The sequence below is a fragment of the Salarias fasciatus genome, chromosome 7 (assembly GCF_902148845.1).
Source record: "Salarias fasciatus chromosome 7, fSalaFa1.1, whole genome shotgun sequence".
Classification (NCBI taxonomy): domain Eukaryota; kingdom Metazoa; phylum Chordata; class Actinopteri; order Blenniiformes; family Blenniidae; genus Salarias; species Salarias fasciatus.
Window position 1 is genome coordinate 8637191 of NC_043751.1, and position 23141 is coordinate 8660331.

The 23141-nt window shown below is 44.1% G+C and overlaps 1 protein-coding gene across 1 annotated transcript in view; it reads right to left on the bottom strand.

Moving 5' to 3' along the window:
• Positions 1-3612, bottom strand: part of LOC115391539 (zinc finger protein 277-like) — a 39482-nt gene extending 35870 nt beyond the window's left edge. Inside the window, exon 1 of the mRNA XM_030095812.1 lies at positions 3585-3612. Coding sequence (XP_029951672.1) covers positions 3585-3612 — 28 coding nt within the window. The remainder of the gene's footprint in view (positions 1-3584) is intronic.
• Positions 3613-23141: the final 19529 nt, after the last annotated feature.

The window sequence follows — 23141 nt, forward strand, 5'->3', positions numbered from 1 at the left end:
CCCTTAACTGTTTTTTCTATATCTTAGTTGTTGTCCTCTTTTTTTCTAAGTTGTTCTATTTTTCTTTTCTATTTTTAAGCTCCTTATTGTCCACAGGGATTTCTTTTTGTCTGCTTTGTCTCTGGTCCTCCATGTCCTCATCTCCCTTCCGCCTGTTTTGATCCTTTGTCCTCAGCTTTCTTCGTTGCCGTCACCATGCGGTTCATATGACTAGTTCCCTCAACCCCATCTCACCTGAGTCTTTCCCCTAAACTGTTTTTTCTATATCTTAGTTGTTGTCCTGCTCTTTTTTTCAAAGTTGTTCTATTTTTCTTTTCTCTTTTTAAGCTCCTTATTGTCCACGGGGATTTCTTTTTGTCTGCTTTGTATCTGGTCCTCCATGTCCTCATCTCCCTTCCGCCTGTTTTGATCCTTTGTCCTCAGCTTTCTTCGTTGCCGTCACCATGCGGTTCATATGACTAGTTCCCTCAACCCCATCTCACCTGAGTCTTTCCCCTAAACTGTTTATTCTATATCTTAGTTGTTGTCCTGCTCTGTTTTTCTAAGTTGTTCTATTTTTCTTTTCTCTTTTTAAGCTCCTTATTGTCCAGGGGGATTTCTTTTTGTCTGCTTTGGCTCTGGTTCTCAAGGTTTTACTCTCTCGTTTTCATGCTTTGTCCTCGGCTTTGTTCATGTTGACCGATCACATTTTGATACCGTCCATCCGGTTCCCCATCTCCTCGGTGGTGTTCGGTTCCAGAGCTTCCACCTTGCAACACTACTCTTTAAGGTCATCAGAGGTCGGATGAACAGGTTCAGGAAGGGTTGGAAAGGCTGGACTTGGGCTCTCAAGGCCTCCAGCTCCTCCTTTGTCTCCTTCAGGAGCTGGTCTTTCTCCAGAAGCATAGCACACATTTGCTGATTTTCAAACTCCAAAGTCTGGCATTTCAGAGTCATGTTTTCCGTGTGAACCTTTTCAGTTGCTTTCATGGCTTTACAGTTGCCTGCTGCGGTACCTTCCATGTGGGTCTTTGACCTGCCGACCACCTGGTCCAGAGCACTCAACATGTTGTGAAAGGGCTGTCTCGGGTCTTTGGAGGTAGTGGGAGCAGTTTCTTTTAACTTAACAGAGTGGGTTGTGGCTTCGAAGTCCTCCTCCTCCTCCTGTGTCTTTTTCAGGAGACGCAGCTTTTCTTTACAGCAATTTTGCGTGTCCTGCAGGCTGAGCTCTAAAGCTGAAAACCGGCGGGTCAAAAACAAGAGATCACTGTAATTGATTTGAACTTGGTCCACAAGTTTTCTGTGGTCATCCATGCAGATTTCTATCTGGCTCTTCAACATGGTGATCTCCTCGTTCTTCTTCCTCAGTTCTCTATGAGCCTCCTCAATGTTTTGACACCGATCTATCATGTAGCTGAAGAAGTCCAGATTGTTTTCTGCTTCATACTCCACAGCGGTTCTCAAAGTCTGGACGTCATCCTGCAGCTTTGTCAGGAGCTGGTCTTTCTCCGGAAGCTCAGACTCCATTTGCTCTTGTTTAGACTCTAACGCAGTGACCTTGCTGGTGTCAGCTTCCTGCTGATGAGGCTGTATACTGTCTCCTGAGGCCTGTTCCATGTTGTCTTGGCTTTCTCCAATAATACTGGAAATGTTCTGAGGTGGGGAATTCTTTTTCTGCTGTTTGGATGATGAAGTGGTGGTCTGGTTTCAGAAAATCTTCTGTGCTGTTGAATCTACAGTGCTAGCTTGCTAATGCTCATATAAAGGCAATCTGAACTCGGTTATAGCTTCCTGCCTTTCAACTCAAACATGAAAGTAACCTGTTCCTTCTGCTGAATGAAAGAACCCTGGGTTCCCCCCTGTGCAATTTAGAAAATATATGTCCATGTATTTATAAAGCTGTAGTATGTAGAAACAGTTGGAATGAAACCTATGGTGCAGAGCAGCTGGTGGAGAAGACGGTCTCTGTGCAGGTGGAGAAGATGGAGCTGCTGTCATGGCAGGGAGTCTGGGAGTTCAGATGGGGAGACTGAACTGTCCTCACTGAATGAAATAGAATACACACACACAAAGAACAATAAAGTCAAGTAACTGTGGTTCAAACTCAGCCCTAACATGTTCTACTCATTTCGAAAATCCACCTTCCTCCTTAGGAGGGGCTTTAAAACGTGTATGATAACTTCAGTAGAGCAATGTTGTCAAAAAACTGTAAAAAAAAAAAAAAAGTGTGAGCTTACAGCCAATATGAGGGCTTTAATATTGACTGTCTGAAGTCGTGTTGATGAAGAAAGTAAAAACGGCTGTGTGTGAAAGGCGACCTGTTCCCGGTGAACTCCTCGCTGCAGAACATGCAGAGTCGATGGAAGCTGCTGTCCTCTCTCTCCCTCTGCTGCTGCTCCAGCACCTCCTCCTGCAGAAGAGGCTTTTTCAGTCTCATGCTCATCATGCTGAGGGTGTCGTGTACCATCCAGGTAGCGATCCCCACCAGTCGTTTCTGTTGGAGCTTTTCTCTGAAGAGTCGGTCTTCTGGAAGGACGTCACACAGCAGGAAGTACTCCTCCTGTTTCTCTGCAATGTCGACAACTTCTTGTCAGTTGCTCATCTTGTCAAATCGGACTCCTCAATAGCGTCTTCCCTGTCTTGCATGAAGACCAATGCAGGTTCTGTTAGTCTGTTTTACTGAATGTGAAACCTCTGAATTTCCCTTCAGTTTCATCACCGGCAGCTGAAGCAGAGCTTCACTCATCGACCGGGCCGGTGGAGTTGGTCTTGATCACACTGCAGAAGTCAGTGAGTGACTGTTCCATGAACCGGCCCTTCGAGTACAGCAGGTACCTGATGGGAGCAGCAGAGGATGATCAGAGCAGAGACCACACAGGGCCTGCAACGGATATAAGGATGGAGGAAGAGACAGCTGATCCACCAGAGCAGAGGGGACAACAGACCAGAGGGGGGAGACGCAGCTCCAAACCACTTATGTCACTGCCGTTCTTATTCCGTTACAAATTTCAACTTGAAATGCTACTTACTGGGTTTCTATTATTAATATGAATACACTGCAGTATGAAGACGGGATGCTTATCTGACTACAATTTCAACAAAAAGCCAAATTTAATGAAAAAATTAGATGGCAAAATACAGTAAAAAACAGGAAAAAACAAATCTTCTCGTCTCACTGTTGCATTATGCACGTTTATATAAACCCACCCTGACAGGACCGAAAAACAGAAAGTGGCTATTTTACAGCTGATGCCTCATTTTGACTGAATGATTCTCTGCTCAGTGCCCGAGTGGCATTAAAGTCAACCAGGAGATAAAAATCTGCGAACATGTCAAACTAGATTTTACTAATTAAAGCAATTAGTGGATGGATTTTAAACTATTTTCAGCAGAGTTAGAGAAAAACAGACTAACAACTCAGCCAGCTGCTGTCTGCAGTCTCTGAGATCATCAACACATAAAGTGTATAATCCTCAAGACAGGGTGAGATTAATAATCTTCTGGAATGGCCACAATAGCAGTTTATAATCATAAATCACAATAATAAACGTTTAAATCTGCTCCTGCAGTGAAGTAATCAAAAACTTCAATAATCTGCGCTATACCGTTCCTGTCGGGACCGCTGGCAGCCATTTTGGAAAAGACGTCACACACACCGAGTGAAATGGACCAATCACAGAACAGTATTTCTTCTTCTTTTATTTGATGGGTAGGCGGAGGACAACTGGGCTCACTGCCTCCTCCCCGCGGTGTGGAGAAGCTATGGCTGGTTTTCCTCCGGTAAACAGAGCAGTCAGAGTGATTTTCAAAGGAATAAACGCAACGAACAAACAAACGATTCACTATTAGTGACAAAGTTAGGTTATCAACATCCAGAGAAATTATGAACTAAATTGTTGCCACTGTCCAGCAAAACTAAAACTAAAACAAATATAAACGAACAAATAAAAAAAAGCTGCAACAACAAAACATGCACATTTCATTATTTTGTCAGTGGAGCTCCAGTTTTTTTTTTTTTTTTTAGATAATAGAAATTAGTTTTCTCAGATTTAAATGTAAAATCTCCATCCATCTTCCACCGTTTACCCGGGACTGGGTCACGGGGGTAGCAGTCTCGGCAGGGATGCCCAGACTTCCCTGTCCCCAGACACTTCCTCCAGCTCTTCTGGGGGGATTCCAAGGCGTTCCCAGGCCAGCCGAGAGACGTGGTCTCTCCAGCATGTCCTAGGTCTTCCCCGGGGTCTCCTCCCATTGGGACATGCCCCGAAAACCTCTCCAGGGAGGCGTCCAGGAGGCATCCTAAAAAGGTGCCCGAGCCACCTCAGCTGGCCCCCTCGATGTGGAGGAGTAGCGCCTCTACTCCGAGCTCCTCCCTGGTGACTGAGCTCCTCACCCTATCTCTAATGGTGCGTTCACACCGGACGCGTCGCAAGCGTCGTGAGCGGCGCTTTTCTATGCAAAGTCTATGGTGGACGAGCGTCGTGGAGCGGCGGGCGGCTGGGCAGCGCGTCAGGAGCGTCATGAGCGTCGCTTTTCGAGCGTTTCGAGCGTCGACGCCCATGACGCGCGTCCCCGGCGTCAGGAGCGTCGTGAGCGTCGCTTTTTGAGAGTTGGGAAAACTGAACTTTTGACTCGCTGCCGCTGGGCGTCAACCAATCAGAGACGATCCCTCCGGTGCTACGTCACTACGAGTGATCCGAGCACCGATGCGGGCCAGCCGGTGTTGCCAACTTGACGACTTTCTCGCTAAATCTGGTGACTTTCCAAAGCCTCTTAGCGATGTTTTTTTGTCAAAAGCAACTAGCGACAAATCTAGCGACCTTTTCTGGTGCTCTGGAGACGTGACAGGACATCTCGTTGCTGTCGTCAATGAGCAGCGGGTGCTGCCGTGAGCCCCTCCCCCGTCCCAAAGCACTCAAAAGCGGTCAGTCTCAGCAGCGCTCCCCGCTGCAGTCAGAGCAGAGAGGAGCAGACCAGGCAATAGCGACTTTTCCCACGACGACGCGGTCTAGCTTTATTTAACAAATAAAGCCGAGCCACTCTCCTGATGCGATCCGCCATAGCTGGAAACAGAAATCAGCCTCCCGCGCGCCAATAAACTGACGCGCGTCAAGAGCGTCGCGAGCTTTGTGACCACCTGGTGTCAGCGTCATGTTTGAAGCGTTACAAGCATCAGCTTCGAGGCGTCCCAAGCGTCGACGACGCCCGCGACGCGTCCGGTGTGAACGCAGCATAAGGGACCGCCCAGTCACCCTACAGAGGAAGCTCATTTCAGGCGCTTGTATCCGGGATCTTGTCCTTTCGGTCATGACCCAAAGCTCATGACCATAGGTGAGGGTGGGAACGTAGATTGACCAGTAAATTGAGAGCTTCGCCTTTCGGCTCAGCTCCCTCTTCACCACAACAGACCGATACAACGACCGCAGTTTGGATACTTGTTCCTCAGGAACCCATGAAATTAGGTGTGGGGTTCCCCAAGGTTCAATTTTAGGTCCCATACTTTTTAATCTCTATATGCTTCCACTTGGGGACGTCATCAGGAGACACAGCATCAGTTTCCATAGTTACGCTGATGATACTCAGCTGTGCATCGTCGTGTCTCCTGATGACACAGGGCCAATAGAAACCCTTTTTAACTGTATTTCAGACACCAAGTCATGGATGGCAGTGAATTTCCTACAGCTCAACCAGGACAAGACTGAGGTTTTAGTTATTGGTCCAGAAGGCCAGAGGGAGAGAATTTTACCAAAATTATTAGATTTTGAACTAGCACAATCAGTTAAGAACCTGGGCATGATTTTTGACTCTGAGCTAAGTTTTACTCCACACATTAAAAACATAACTAAGATTGGATTTTGTCATCTGAAGAATATAGCCAGAGTCCGCCCGTTTCTCTCTCAGGAGAGTACAGAAGTGCCAATGCATGCTTTTATCTCCTGTAGATTAGATTATTGTAATGCCTTGCTCTCTGGTCTTCCCAAAAAGAACGCTTCAAACCTACAACTGTTACAAAACTCAGCTGCACGCGTGCTGACGAGGACCAGGGGGCGGGCCCACATTACACTGGTTTTACAGTCGCTGCATTGGCTCCCTGTCTGCTTCAGGATCGATTTTAAAGTTCTCTTATTAGTTTTTAAATGTCTTAATGGCCTTGCACCCTCGCTGATCTGTTTTTACCCTATCGACCCTCGCGGGCCCTGAGGTCCTCTGGCAGCGGCCTATTGTGTGTTCCAAAAGTAAGAACAAAAACTCATGGCAAGGTGGCTTTTAGCCACTACGGCCCCCGCCTGTGGAACAGCCTGCCGGAGAACCTCAGGACCGCAGAGACTGTTGATAGTTTTAAAGGGAGGTTAAAAACACATCTTTTTAATCTGGCTTTTAATTAACCTTTTATCGTTCTTATCTCCATCATTTTTATTTTTGATCATTTTAATTTTTAATATACTTATCCTATTTATTCATTCTATTTTTATTATGTACTTTTAATTTATTCTACTTTTCTATTTTATAATCTTATCTTACTTATTTTTTATTCGCTTTGTATCATATCTTTTTAGGTTTTCAGCTGCTTAACTCCAGTGTTTCTTGAGGGGGGGCCTTCACACTGGGTCTGGGAGTTGGTCTCGGTCCTCTGCTGGGGTTACTGCGCTCGAGTCCTCAGGTCCTGGCTGGCCTGGGGGTCTCCACACCTCGGTGTGCGGGGTCCCCTTGGTCTGACGGGGTCGGGGGTCGACCGCTGGGGCCCCAGTATTAATGACCTTCGCCTTCTTCTGGCGTGGACGGCCCCACTAGTAGTGTTTTCTCATGATGCTGAGGGCCATGCCATGTCTCCTCTGCCTTGCTGTGGGCAAAAATTGGGTGTATGACTGTTTGTGTGAGTGCGTGCATGCATACGTGCATGCGTGTGTGTGTGTGTGTGTGTGTGTGTGTGTGGTGTATATTTATTGATGGTGCAGTTTTTATTCTTTTGTTTTTATGACTGTTTTTTACTGTTCAGCACTTTGCGTTGTTTTTATTATCATGAAAAGTGCTATACAAAGAAAGTTTGATTTGATTTGATTTAATTTGATTTGATTTGATATAGTTGGAGCACACCCTCTGGTCCCCCTTTTTAAACAGGGGGACCACCACCTCGGTCTGCCAATCCAGAGGCACCGTTCCTGACCGCCACGCGATGTTACAGAGACGTGTCAACCAAGACAGTCCCTGCACATCCAGAGACTTAAGGTACTCAGGGCGAATCTCGTCCACCCCAGTGCCTTGCCACCGAGGAGCTTACCAACCACCTCGGTGACTTCAGCTTGGGTGATGGACAAGTCCACCTCTGAGACCTCAGCCTCTGCTTCCTCCATGGAAGACGTGGCGACGGGATTGAGGAGGTCCTCGAAGTATTCCTTCCACCGTCCAACAATATCCCCAGTTGAGGTCAGCAGCTCCCCACCTCCACTATAAACAGTGTTAGTGGAGACCTGCTTTCCCCTTCCTAGGCACCGGACGGTTTGCCAGAATTTCTTCGAGGCCGACCGGTAGTCTTCCTCCATGGCCTCCTGAACTCCTCCCAGACCCGAGTTTTTGCCTCCATAACCACTCGGTCTGCAGTTCGCTTGGCCTGCTGGTACCTGTCAGCTGCTTCTGGAGTCCCACGAGCCAACAATCCTCAATAGGACTCCTTCTTCAGCTGGACGGCAGCTTACTTCCGGGGTCCACCACCGGGTTCGGGGGTTGCCGCCGCGACAGGCACCGGAGACCTTACGACCACAGCTCTGAGCAGCTGCTTCGACAATGTAGGTGGAGAACATGGTCCACTCGGACTCAATGTCCCCAGCCTCCCTCGGTATATGAGAGAAGCTCTCCCAGAGGTGGGAGTTGAAAACTCTGCTGACAGAGGGTTCCGCCAGACGTTCCCAGCAGACCCTCACAGAATGTTCTGCCAAGTCTGTCTGGTTTCCTCCTCCGCCAGCGAATCCAACTCACCATCAGGTGGTGATCGGTCATGTGTATGGCGATATTTTCAACTATTTCATGTTGCCTCTTGGCGTGGATGGCCCGGCTATAAGGAATTATAAGAGCACTGAAGCCTATCAATATTTGCACAGTGGTAAAGTCGGCTCTCCACAATTAATCATAAATACTTCCATAGATTGGATTAATGTAATCAGTTGTCAGCCCCTTTTACAGATGGAAGGTACTCGTGCTTGAAATCGTTTATAGTTTAATGAAATGTGATACAAATAGTACTTCAAATGAAGGCCTTTTTATGAGTCTAGTTATTGGTTTAAATGTGTTCTTGTTGTCATTTGTTTGCTGTCATAATGTAGTAGTGCATTCATGAATTATTGAAAGATCACAAAACAGTCAGAAAGCAGAGATATTTTACTGAATTCACAATTCTTGAACAGTCCACTAGACGGTGCAGTTTGAATATCAAAGGTCATATACAGCATAGCAGAAAAAATGTTTTAACAAAAGTTCTATATGACAAATAAAATTAATTTTCCTTCTTTTACAATCCAAACAGTGTAAAATTGAATGTCTTATAATGTGTGTTTCAGTTGATGAGTTACTGCTAAATAAAGTGTCGCTGAACACAATCCACAATCTAAATCCGGTGTGCCAAATTATTATGCTGCAGTGTTGGGCGAGTTACTTCAAAATTGTAATGTGTCATATTTTACTAGGTACTCCATAAAAATTAAATTGTATGACATACTACTGCCTGAAACATGTAACTGAATTGTACCACCTTTTGCATATCTGAATAATGTATAGTTTTATTTATTTACTTTAAGTAAAAAGTAAGCAAAAAAGTATGTGACAATTCATAAGTACTATCACTGATCAGGTAATCTAACATTTTATCAATCATTCTGAAAATCGGAGAAAAGGAAAAAAAAACTGGCAGTGCCCGACATTCAAACCACAGTCGCTCTGAAGACAGTGAAGCAGGTGGTGCAGCATCATGATAGAAAATGCTACAGCTCAAACACAACAGTCCTTCACAGCAGGACTTACCATACAAAAATTTAGAATGCAATTTATGGTGTACAGATATCAAAATACTTTATAAAAAGTACACAACACAAACACACACCCACCCACACCTTACTTTCAAGCGAGTCATCTTTTTAATTTTCATGGACAATTTCTCCCCGTAGATTGGACAGAGCTTCACAGACTCTTAGAACTTAATTCAATTTGTGTGCCAGGCTTATTGGCACAGTTTGAGAGAGGATTATGTAGTTTTTCAGACTGTCAATGACCCGTTCTACACGAACTCGAACATTTGCAATTCACCTGGCGTGGGCTGTGTCCTCCTCTGAAAGTTGCCTCCCTTTCTCAGTGAAGGCTGGGATGACGAGGTTCACCCGCCGTTCATGCAGCAGATCTGAGATGACAAATCCCCGATCGGCCATGACAACATCACCAGGGCGCAGGCAGTCCAGGAAGCCACAGTCTGAAGTGATAAACTTATCACTGCATCTACCTCCATGACCTCAACTTCTCCTCCATGATGTCCAACCATGCAGAGATGATCCTGCTGACTCCAGACTGTGACACACTGAACCTCTCAGCCAGGTCCTCCTGCACGAGGTTCTGCCGGAGCTTCATGAGTGTCATCAGGATCTGGTCTCGGACATCATTTTTATTAGTTGATCTGCCAAAAAGTTAAAAGTGTCCAGAGGGAGACCAGTGTAGACGAGACAGAGATGGTCAGAGTGTAAGAGTGTTCGATGCAGCTCGGATGGTGTTGAACACTGTGTCACTCGATGACACTGGAATGGCGGGTGGAGAACAGGGCTTCCAGCACGGTCCTGGTCTGACAAAGGAAGACAGGAGGCAGAAGGTTCAGCCTGGAGCTCGCCGTGTGGCTGCGCAGTACTTTCACTCCCAGCACTGGTTGATACATCTGAGGAAAAAGAATGATGGGTATATTTAAGGTATTATGTTACAAAAACACTGTATCAGACAAGTCCCCAAAATAACCTGAAATACATTTTTTCCCACCTAAATATTTTGTAAATGTTCTGTCAGTGATCATATGTGTTTCCTACCTGGTGTGATGGAAACAATATATAGATGTAAAAGGTGTGCAAAAAGGTTGAGTGTATCTTCTAATGGGATGTGTGGATACTTGCACAAAACAGTATGTCTGTAATCCAGTTACTCTTGGGATGGGACAATATTGAACTTTTATGTCACAATAAAATTGCACTTCAGTTTTATCTTTTTACTTCAGTAAGATATCTTTCACTAAAAGCCAACATAAGTCCACTTCATTTAATTTGAAAGAAATAAGGAAATATAATACATTTGACTTTTACTATTATTCATTTATTTTGATATAGATCATGTCATAGTCACCGTTGTGCTAGTGGAAGTTGTGGCCGAGTCTCTGCCTGGGAGGACACTCTGCTGTGTCACTTTGCATCGGTCTCGTGTTATCCAACATGCAAACGGAGGTTGTTGTCATTTTTGAAAGAGCTCCTGAGGTTTACTGTGTCCCTGTCACAAGCAAATGCTAATTCCTGGAGCAATAAAAAACTGATTCTGACCAAACGGCAGTCATAACAGCGTTTCAAAATAACAGAGAGAGAATCTTTTTACCTCACTGATGGTAGAGCTGGGTCTTTAGTGGAAACAGAACTTTGGTAGAATCGCTGTAGCTGCGCTGACAGTGACCGATGTGTTTACTTTATTCAATGTCTAGGGTTTTTACATAGCCATGAGGAGCCCTGATATTTTTGACAATTATCTACACAAGCCAAGGATAATCATTAAGCTATCATTTGCAGTGTGTATTATCCCAACTCTAATTGCAACAGCATTTAACTCAACTCAACTCAACTTTATTTAAATAGCACTTTAAAAACAACTAAAGCTGGCACAAAGTGCTGTACAGAGACACAGATATAAGTGCAAGTGCAAGAGTAAAACACATTAAGAACAAGGAACACAAAACAAACAACAATAAAAAGAGACAAATAAACATTAAAAACACCAAGGGCAGAGTCTCAGGCTGAGTTAAAAGCCAGTGAATAAAAATGTGTTTTAAGATCTTTCTTAAAAATGGACAGTGAGGGGGCCTGCCTGATGCACAGTGGCAGCTCATTCCACAGCTTGGGGGCCACAACAGAGAAAGCTCTATCCCCCCTGAGCTTACGCTTGGACCTCGGCACCTCCAGGAGCAGCTGGTCAGCTGATCTGAGGCACCGAGCAGGAGTGTAGAGATGGAGCAGCTCAGAGAGGTAAGGCGGGGCGAGACCATTCAGAGACTTAAAAACAAACAAAAGAACCTTAAAATGGACTCTAAAATGCACAGGTAACCAGTGGAGGGAGGCCATGATGGGAGTGATGTGGTCCCTCTTAGGTCCTCCAGTTAGTAGCCGCGCTGCAGCATTTTGGGCCAACTGGAGATGTGCGATGGACGACTGACTGACTCCAACATAAAGTGCATTACAGAAACATAATGAAGGCATGGATTACTGTTTCAAAGTGCTCACGTGCAAGAATACTTTTCACTCCGGTCAACTTCCTGAGGTGGAAGAAGCTGGACTTTACCACTGCGCTTATCTGTGAATCCAGTTTAAAATCACGGTCCATTTTAAAACCCAGATTCAAAACAGTCGCCTTCACGTGTGAAGTCAAGGGGCCCAAGTCAGCAGGTGGAGGTTCACAGGAATCACTGGGACCAAACACAATTACCTCTGTTTTCCTCTCATTAAATTTTAGAAAGTTTAGGGCCATCCAGGCTTTAATGTCCTCCAGGCACCGTAGTAGAGGTGTTCGTGAGAAAGCTTCTTTCTTTTTCAATGGGACATAGATCTGGCTGTCGTTCGCATAACAATGAAAGGAGATGCCGTGCTTTCTCAGGATGGACCCTAGTGGCAGATAGAGAGAGAAAAGCAGTGGCCCCAGGATTGAGCCCTGTGGAACCCCATAAGACAGAGGAGTGGAAGAGGATTCAGAGCTGGCCAGACGAACACATAGCTCTGTCTGTCAGGTAGGACCTGAACCACTGCAGTACAGAACCACTCATGCCGACCAGGTGCTGCAGTCGGGATATCAAGATATTGTGGTCCACAGTATCAAATGCAGCAGTCAGGTCCAGCAGAACCAAAACCACATAGTCACCAGAGTCATTTACCAGGAGGATGTCATCAGAAACCCTGAGTAAAGCTGACTCGGTGCTATGCATGGGTTTAAACCCAGACTGGAAGACCTCTAAGATGTTATGATTATCCAGATGGTTCTTCAGCTGCAGGTAGACAACCTTCTCCAGAATCTTTGAAGTAAAGGGCAGCTTTGAGATGGGCCTAAAATTAGCCAGGACACCCTGATCCAGGGGATCACTGCATGTTTGAAATGTACAGGGACAACACCAGAGGACAGACTGCTGTTAATGATAGCAAGGACAAGCTGACCAATGCAGGGAAAAATGTCTTTAAAGAGATGAGGGGGAACGGCATCTCGGGGTGAACCTGAGGGCTTAATGTGAGCAACCAGATCCTGTAAGGATGATATGGTCACTGGCTCTAACTCATCAAATACACCAGAGCAGTGAACAGGATCAGAGGGATCGTGGTCAGGTGTTAAAACCAGGGCCCTGGTGGAAACAACTTGATCAATGAAAAACTGAAGAAAGTTCTCACAGGTTTCAGAGGATGGTTCTACAGAGACAGGCTGTGGGGCATTGAGAACAGAGTCTATAGTTCTGTACAGCACACGTGGGTCATGGCGGTTCTCCAGAATAATGTTTGACAAATACTCTGTCTTAGTGCCTTTAACGGTGTTCTGATATTTGTGCCAGCAGTCTTTTAAAATTTGAAAAGAAATGTGCAGCTTGTCCTTCTTCCACCTGCGCTCAGCTCTGCGACACTCCCTCCGAGCTGCCCGAGTTCTCTCATGATACCTGGAGCCCTGAACCAGGAGAACTGACATTTACCTCTCCTGCCCCCTTGTGGTCAAAGTAAAAAGAGAAAACAAGAACAGATTTGGTGACTGGATGAAATGAAAAAAGGTGTGATTCCAAATTCTGACTCTTCCTTTGCAAAAATAAACACAAAACAACTAAAATTCAAATGTGTAATAGAAGTTAGTTAAAACTTAAGTGTAGCTCAAAGAGGGTCAATAAATGCGTTTCTGTGCCAATAAATCAACCAAAATATTTTTCTTCAACAAATCATAAACAAATAAAATGTGACTGAAAATATAAATTTTTAATTTGGAATTTGGATCAATATTTAGATTATTAATAGTTCATGAGACTGATTACAATGAACTGGCTATCTTTTCCTCCTAAACGTGGTGCCCCAAGGTTATCTGATGAAAATCACATCTGAAATTCTTTAATTATTTTCTTTGATCATCATTAATTATTACTGATAGCCAAATTCATTAAGTTGAAATCACAGCATTATTGGTGCGGCCGATGTGGCTGTGCCCAGCTTGAGCCCAGAACCACCAGATCTCCTCCAGTGGAGTGGAAACGTTCCTGTTTGAGACCCTGTGGACACGGAGCTTCAGGAACATTTGTTCATGGTTTGACTCGAGAAATGAGAAGATTTCAGTCAGTGTGTTTTCTAGTAGTGTTGAACTCCAGAGTCTGACCAACAGTTCCCTGGTCACAGAATGAGCTTCAGGAATAAAATGAAATGCGCTTTTTCTACATTACTGCTTTTTATTTAGAAAAATATGAAAATCCTCTGGGCGGATGTTGAAATGAATCCATTGGGTTTTGTTTCTTTTAATGAGTAATTTAACTTTTCACTTTTTCTAATCTGTTGGGGAAAAATGCTTTTTGCTCTTATGTAACACCTGCCTGCTGAAACACAATGTCTGAAAACTTGTATGAAATTTGTCTCCAGCATGTCTGATACTGACGACATTCATCAAATCACGTCTTCATTTCTAAAAGTAAAAGTTTATTTGGAACCAGTGACTGAAACAGAAGCAGGATGTCTATCAGTGTCTCACTGAAACAGGAGATGGTGCCAATGAACACACAGCAGGATGTCACATTACATTTCATCCATTCATCAAGTCCAGATGATTCTGACAGTGAGTGAACCAAACCCACCATGAAGAGTTTCATCCAGTCTGGTCCAAGTTCTTCCAGTGTGTTAAATGTGCGGGAAACAGTGAAAGCAATGACAGATGGATTTGCAGAGCAGATCGTTGTCTCAGGAGAGCTGGATTACAGAAGGTATTTGGTCTGTAGTTTACTTCCTGGGTGGTAATGGCAGTCTCTGATCGCATGAGGAATTCGGCCTGAATGAAATATAACATTTAGCAATCCTAAAATGTTTAAATCTGGGACCGAAGCAATCCTCAGAGCTATCATATGTTCATTCTAACTGTCCTGCCATTCATCTTCCTGAGCTCCAAAAGCAGAAGCAATACTTTCAGATCTTAAATGATGTGAACCCATCTAATGCCTGAAGACTGAGATCTGGTATCAAAACTAATCATTGTTTTGTGATGAGACTGAAACTATTTTTCGATTTTTTTTTTATTTGACTGGATGTTCATGACTGATTCTTTCCAAAGATTATCCATCTTGATTATTTCCTTTATTTTGTTTGCTATTGTGTGTTTCTTGTGTCAGTCCTTCTTTCAGATACTCCTTTGTCTTTAATTCTCCGTCCTGTTATTTGCATTTGTTCCCTTGTTTAATAAAGTTTTGAGCTGTTGTTGCCCCGCCCCCTCAGTGACGTAGCAGAATCTGGACGAACACGTGCAGCTGCTCTTAATTGACAGTCACGTCCTGCACGTGTCCGATTATCCCAAGAGAGTCTGGCTGCAGACCTCACCTCTCAGGCCCCTCCACGCAGACCACTCTCCTCAGGCCCCTCCACCGCTCTCAGGCCCCTTTCTTCTTCTATTTCAGCGACTGGCCACCATCTTGGGCCATTACCGCCACCTACTGGGCTGTAGTATCATTGAAGACTGATCCACCTATATGTATGCTGCGCACCTAAATACGATAGTACAAGTCAGATTCTCGTAAAAATCTAAATAAAGCACTCTGTGTTTCTCTAGAAAAATCGGCCAGCAGCGTCTCTATTGTATCAGTCTTTTTCTCTTTTGCTATTTTAGCACTAAGTATCAGTCGTTGCTCTGCATATTGCTCACATCTACCTTCAGATAATTAAATAACCACAGAGGGTTAGGGTTAGGGTTAGGGTTAGGGTTTTCGCTCGGCTCCGGTCCAAATGTACAGGAAGTTACGTCATTTCCGGGCTGGACTGACGCCACAGGGGCTTGAGAAATGCGGTAGAGGTCTGCAGGACAGGGGCTTGAGAAGTGTGGTGGAGGGGCCTGAGAGGTGTGGTCTGCAGCCAGACCCTTCTCGATTATCCAACACAAGGACCCACAAGGGGTACAACAATTTAAACTTTATTGTAAACGCGGTTTAACGGACTTTTGAAGGACAGCTCCGGACTTAGGTCAGTTTTTAACTTCTGCTTTCTGCAGCAACAAAGAGATGCTGGAAGAAGTCCGTCACCAATTAACAGGGGGACCAGTTAATCCGAAACACCTGCTGGGAGCGTCCTGCAGGAAGTGAAGGTGAGTGAACCTCTGGGTTGAAATACAGAATAAGCAATGATAACATGGAAATGTTGAAAGCTTATGGAGACGCTCTACAACAGCCACGGAGATGAAGATTATTAGATAATAACACGTGTCAATTTGCAGAATGTAGCCCTAATATAGTGCTGTATTGGTTTTCCAGCAGGGGGCGCTCGGTACTTTGTGCATCAGTAGCTGACGTCGTAGAAGAAGTCAGTGAGACGCGGAAGTGTTAGATCGCAGACCGAGTGCGCTCCTATTGATGAATCTTTTCCTGTTTTGTAGGTAAGCTGGTTTGTAAAATCTATACAGGTACTAGACAACAGGTGGGGAAGATTTTAAATGCTTTAGAATGTAATGGTTATCGAGTTGAAAGCTGAATTTAAAACGTTTCAGTTGGTAAAGGCAACTCGCCACGTTTTGCATGTAAGATGGCGGACGTGTAGTCCGTGGCACATGGTGGCGATGAGCCATAGAACTGTTTCATGTATGTTCTGAGTTCATGTGATGAAAGTGGGTTAATGAAAGATGCATATAACTGTGGTTTGATCATGAGTTTGTGGCCAGAACTTATGTGAAACGGAGTGAATGTGTCATGTCATGAGTAGTGTGTGCAAAATGAACTATTTGCAGTAAGAAAGCTGTGTTAAAAAGTATATATGTGGACCAGTATTAGTGCTTATTAAGTGGTAAAACTGTGTCGTAAGTCCATATTGCTCACATGTGTATTTTGGATTGAAGAAGTACTTAGGGCTGCAGCTATCGATTATTTTATTAATCAATTAATCTATCGATTAATTTGGACAATTAATCGATTAATTGGATAATATGTATATATATATTTTTTTTCAACATTTCTTTTTGTTTTATTTTGGCAAGCATAAAACTCACCACAGACAAAAAAATGAACTTCTATTAATGCTTGCAGTAACAGTTAATGAACTTCACAGGAACACTCATTGCTAGGATGAACATTGCACTTTAAATTCACAAATTATTTAAATAAAAAATAAATAAAATACCTGAGAGAGAGCTAACGGCCCGAATGCACTGCAGTGTTTCCCCTAGGATTGGCCCCATCATTTGAGTCTTAATATGTTCTTCTTTTTTCATTTCTAATTAGAGCTGGGCAACAATTAATTGAACCCCAATCCTGGAGTTAATCACAATTAACATGGCTCATTTGAAGTCTGCTGATTCCATTCACAATGTGTGTGTTACATAAATAATTTTACAATTGATCGAACATGGTTTATAATGGCTTAAAATACCAAGTCTTTACCAAGATTGCCCCCCAACACACACACACACACACACACACACACACACACACACACACACACACACCCCAAGAACAGAGCAGATGAAAAATGGTTTGAAAAATAAGTTTCTTATGAGCGCTCACTTCCTCAAGCTCCATTCTATCTCCAAGACAACCTAAATTCAGTCACGCCGAATTGTGCCTCATACTTACCTTTATTAAGCCAGATTGTGTGTTGAAGGGAAATGTACGCCCAGCTGGCCGAAACGCTGCACCGACAAAACTCGCGATTTAAGTTTCACTTTCATTTTCTTAATATTTGCGCTTGTTATTTCAGTTTGTGCCTCATACCAGCATTTTCCTCGTGATTTTTCTGATAATTCGGCCGAGTTCAATATGGCAAATAATGAGGAATGGATCGTGTTTCACCGCTAAAAGCGCATGTTTTTTTTTGTTTTTTTACGCTCAGCTGGAGCGCAGTGAGGCTCTCCTACTCGGGGCACAAACACTAGTTTGCAGTGGCGCATCTCGTGTAAGGACAGCATGTGGAACGGCCTTTATTCAGGAAAACTAAAGTTTGCGTGTAAAAAAGTAACAATTATTTTAATTTAACTTGACCTTCTAGGGGGGGCGGGGGTTGCCGTTGGGAGGGCGGGGCGCCCCCCTAATATAATGGTAGGGGAAACACTGCACTGGACGCGGAAGCACGGCGCTTCTGATCGCCTCCCATGTTAACCTATCTGACTGGCCGCACACAACGCCCAGGGAGGTGCCGTGGCTCGGGCTCAGCAGCGCGCCCGCTCCGTTTTATTTTTCACGCGAGCCACGAGCGCCGGGAGCACCATATGTCAAGCTGGATCAAGCAGATCGGACCAGACAGGAAGTCGGAAACAGAAAAGGCAAGAGAATCCGGTCAATTTTCAAAATAAATTAAATGACGATTAGTTACGGACGGTGTTGCTCGTCTGTCTATAATTTGTAACTTGGGTCTAATCACAAGAGAGATGGACACACAGACGTACGCACCCAATCACACACACACACACACACACACACACACACACACACACACACACACAGCGACAGAGATTCATGTGATGCAGAAAAACAGAGGACAGGAGGAGAAAAAGTCTCTCCACCAGTCACCAAAACACACACATCCATCCTGGCAGAGCGAGACAGAGGGAACAAACGTGAAAACCGAGAGCAGACGGAGCCAGCCGAGTGCAGTCGATGTGTGACCAGCGCAGAGAGCACAGGCAGCAGATACGCCTCCAGTGCGAACAGCCAAGCGCCGGCGTGCGCGGTGCACGCGGCGCCTCCGCTACGCTTCCGCGTCCAGTGCGTTCCCGGCGTTAGGCCTTACTTTAATTAAAATGCACATGAAAGCTGATTATTAAATAACACTAAAAGTACGGCAGGCAATATTCAGTATTATCAAACAATTCCTATTGATTTTAATTTGCCGTCTGTCTTGTGCAAAAACAAACAAAAATAATAATACTCAGGCTGAGTCCGAAACGGCACATTCACCTTTATAAACTGACAACTGCCCTAAAATTTTAAAGGGCATTCGAAGGAGTGCAAAACAACAATTTCAGTCACATTTTTTTCGCATCGACGTGGTGCTGTTATAGTACACCAACTCCGCTTGGCAGTGCAAACTTTGCACCGAGCTCTTCCCTTTTTTTCGTTTAAAGTTGTCCCACACTTTTGACATTTTCTGGCGTTTTCTTTGTTGTCCTTCCTCCTTTTCACCAGCATTTTCTTCATTCTGCTCTTCAACGCCCCAAAACGCGTCTGCGTCTCGTTGCTGGTTGAACGGAGCGGAAAGCATTGGGTGGTGTGAACGCAGCTTTATCCATTTCTCGCGTCGTTTCACCGCGCTGTGCTCCATCTGCTTGCTCCGACATGTCCGTGCGGCTTACGCTGTCGTGCGGAAACGTGCTGCGCTTTAGTTCCGGGCGCTACACGCTAGCGGTTTCACGGTAGTTTCACTGTACACAATTAATAAACCAATCCTCGAAGCAATAGAATTTAATTCGAAGCTTTTTTGTAATCGAATTATTTGATTTATTCGATGAATCGTTTCAGCCCTAGAAGTACTGGTCTTTCATTAGCAATAAGAGAAAGTGTTGTAATTTGTGTTCATGTCATTCATGGCAAAAACAGGATTACAGTTAAAAGCATTGATTTGAAATAGGCTGAGCATGATAAATACAGTTCATAGGAGTAATTCAATAAGAAAATGAAACTGAATAAATACAATGGTTAAAAGCACTGTAACACTGATTTGGGTTGATTAGGAGTTTTGCTATTGATTAAAATGTATGTTGTGATTTTGACAATTCAAGACTGTGATGTGTTAAGATGTGGCCACAATGTTATTGACCAAGATAAAGGTTTTCATGATTACTGTTTTGTGTTTTACAGTACTAGTATGTTACATTGTGAGTTTTCTTTCTGATATTGTGCAGAAGAAGTCGTGATGCGGCAGTGTTACAGATCACGGACCGAGTGCGCTCCTATTAATGAATCTTTTCCTGTTTTGCAGTTTTTTTGTAAAATAAATATGTTGCATGGAGAATGAGTTGGCCCATCATTTCCAGCTGCGTAACATTTTTACTGCTGAGTGTGACGGCGTTGATTTGTGTAACTGAATGATTCTTCTGTGTTTTTTGTTGAGGCTGTTCACACTGAACTGTGTTGCTCCAGCCTCCATCTCCCTGCTGCTTCCTGCTCCTCATCATGTTCCTCTCATCCATCGCTGGATCCTCCTGTTCATCAGATTTCAGCTCCTAAAGCCTTTCCCGTCCTCTTGGGATCCAGGGTGGCGGTAGGAACTTGCTGCACTCATTCACTGTGAAAACAAACTCCCAAATAGAATCGTTCAAACTCCTTGAACAAGGCCGAGCATGTTGAAAAGGCTGAGCTTCATATTTCCTTCGTTACTTCTCAAACACTCAAAGTTGATTGATTGTGAGGTGTGAGGTTTTCAGTTTTTTAGTTTTATGTTTTATCTTGTATTTTCTTGAATTCTAGTGGTTTCCAAAAATATGAATCGAGCAGTGCTCTCACCTCACAGCGAGATGATCATGAGTTCAATGCCGGCTGAGTCCTTGTGTTTGCATGTTCTCCCTCATGCAGTCCAGAGCTATACAAGTGAGGCAAATTAATGACCTGAAACTGTCCCAAGATATTAATGTCTCTCTCCGTTTGTCCTGTGATGGACTAGAGACCTGTCCAGGATGTGTCCTTCCCTCTCATAGTCAGCTGGGATTGTCTCCAGTGACCCTGAACAGGATAAAGTGGTCTAGAAAATGGATGTATGGAGGCAAGAGAGTAGTTTACCCAGCTTCTTCTTCTGTGATTTTAAGCAGTATTTTCAGTGTAACTCTAAACAGGAGGTCACTGAAGGATTTTTGTTGTTCCTGGTTATTAACAGAGTGTGTATGTAGATACCCACCCAGACACACTCATACGGATGAGAATCGAGAACCGATTCTTTTGTAGAACCGCTTCCCAGTGACTTGATTCCATGGAATTGTTTGTCTCCTTGATGATTCCGCTTGTCGTTTCCGCTGTGTGTGTGATAGTGCAACATGCGCGGAGCTCCGGTTTGGCTCCGGTCCGGACACCGCAACCAATCAGTAGTCATTAAATTCAGTGGTGTGGCTCACACCAGCCACGGTGCGACTGCGGTCCGGCTCTGGCGCCGCTACGGAGCCCGTCTGGCGGTCCGGAAACTTTCTGCAGAGATCCATTTTTCCGCACACTGGAGCACTTCCTCGTGAGTCTCAACAGAAGCAAGTCGGGTGCCAGAAGGGAAGTAGATACGTGTTCCAAAATAAGTGATTTTAAAATAAAATCTTTGTTTTTTATTCTTCTGGTAGAATACGTAACCACGTGATCTAGTCATTAGACACGCTAGAAGAATGAACTGTTTTGTACTTAGTCATTGTAAGAAAGTGAAACGACACCAAAATTGCACAAAAAACACTGGAGACCCGGTGTTCAATATCAAGCTGTGACAGTGTTACCTGGAGACCAAATGCCTCTAGCGTCCGTTGTTACTGCTAGCAACAGCTGATGTGGAAAATCTGACTGAAACCTATCGCTGTCCTGGTGTTCGACAGCATTTACTATAGAGTTTGAAAGCGTGTTACCTTTTAAGAGTCGGATCATGACTGTCACCCAGCTGCCTCTGCTGCTGCACGCGCTCATATTGGCATGATTGAAACAGTAACATTGGGGTCCTGACATGTCACTGAGGGGGCGGGGCTACACCTTGGTCTCATCTTGACAGGGGAGTGCAGACAGTCACAAGCCATGATAAGCTGCTTATTGTTGGCCTGGCATGGCAACAGTACTCATGTCCATACTGCCTCTTTCAATAAACATCACCGTGACTCATATCTATTGTCATTCCTTTGATTTCAGACATAATGAAAACAAAACAAACAGAATACCCCAAATCAAAACCAGTCAAAACAGCAAAACAATGTCCACATGTCTGAAAAGGAGTAGGATGAAGCAAATGCTTATTTAATCCTACCCCTTCTCCTTCATCAGTAATTAAGTCAGCGGTTCTGTGTATTTACATATACCAATCCCTCATAAATATGCATATTTGCACAAGTTCATGTTTACAGAGATGATAAACAAGTAAATGATCTGCGAAAAACACCTCATGATCATCACCCTTCATTCTCCCTATACCCTGTGAAAACCATGCTTTTGTACGCTTTTTGAACTGGGTGATGCATCGACAGTGCTTGAACTCCGCACCTAACCCGTTCACAGCTTCACTCCACATAGAGATAGAGAACTTTCTTAGTGTTGTGCGGACTTTAGGATGTTTTAAATATTTCACCCCCCTCAAATTATACTCCCCTTCTCTGTTAAAAAAAAACCAAAAACAAAACAAAAAAATATTTTTTAACATTTCCAGGAAGAAGATGATTTATTGCTTTGTACATAGTTTGTGCTGTTTGAGAGTGAACCAGATCATTGAATTTTAGTATATTTGATTTCAAAAATAGTCTATTTGTGTGATCTCTGTAACTGGCATCATGAATTATCCTTCCGGCGGTATTGATAGTGATTGTAGTGTGCATTTTTAAAGCTCGTGTCTGGAGTTTTCGTTCGTTTCCAATGTATGTATCATTTTTTTAACAGAGCTTAAATGTGTCAGTCTGGTTCAGTACTGTAATATATTGGCATAAAGGAATATAAAAATTTATTTGAGCTCCGCCTTCGTCTCATAGACCCCCGTGTTATCCGAAAAAGTGCCGGTCAGCGTCGGCCAATAGATTTAGAGCTTCCGCCTTGTCATGCTGTCAGTCAACGTGCAGCCAGAGAGCACGCGCACTCGCCCAGGCAGAGGTGAGTTAGCTATGCAGCAGCCGCCCGCTTACCTGGGATATCCACGGTCTGCTGAACATCCACCGTAAACAGCTAAACATGGAGGATGCTGTAGGACTCGGAGGCTCTCATTTTCACCCGACGGACAATAGCGTGCACAATTAAAGGCTCGTGGCTTGGTAGCTCACGAAAGCAGAGGGAGGGTGGAACCTCGAGACATTGGATTAAAAAAAGCTAATTCTTTCAAAACTCCAGACACGAGCTTTAAGTGTTGCCCCAAACCTCTGCACAGTAATTTAAATATGGTAAAACCAGTGAACAGTAGAGAATGTGGAGTGAGTTGTGGTCCAGAATATGTTTTGCTTTGCCAAGTTCTGAGATGCTTTTTGACAGTTTGTTCTGTACATGTTTTGAGTGAGATTTCCAAGTTATTTTGTCATCTATTACTACACCAAGAAACTTATTTTCATGAACTCTTTCAATATCTACACTTTCTACTTGCACTTGCACTTGAGTATCCCTATGACAATTACCAAATAAATGCGCAGTGCTCCGCGGAAGGATATACCGGAGCACAGCAATAGAAGCCATAGACTCAGCCGCTGTGCGCCTGGTATATCCTTCCGGAGCGCACTGTGCTTGTGCAGATCTGTGTGTATCAAAACGCTATTTTAAGGGATTGAAAAGAAAACACGTCTTTTAAAAAGTTTTATAACCATTCGGATTTACTTCCCGTGCTAATATGCCATCCCCTGGACCACTGGAAGGAGTATTTTGTCCACTTTCTCAGTCTGGCTCTGTCTCCTCTTCACCTGCCGTAGTTGAGCTAAGCTAACTACGATGCTAACAGCTGTTAGCCAGGCACTGGACGAACGGACACAAAAAAGGTATTTATGAGCTTATCTCACTCTGTAAATGATCGGGATAGGGCGTGGGTCCAAAATCTTCGGAGTATTCTTTAAAGAAT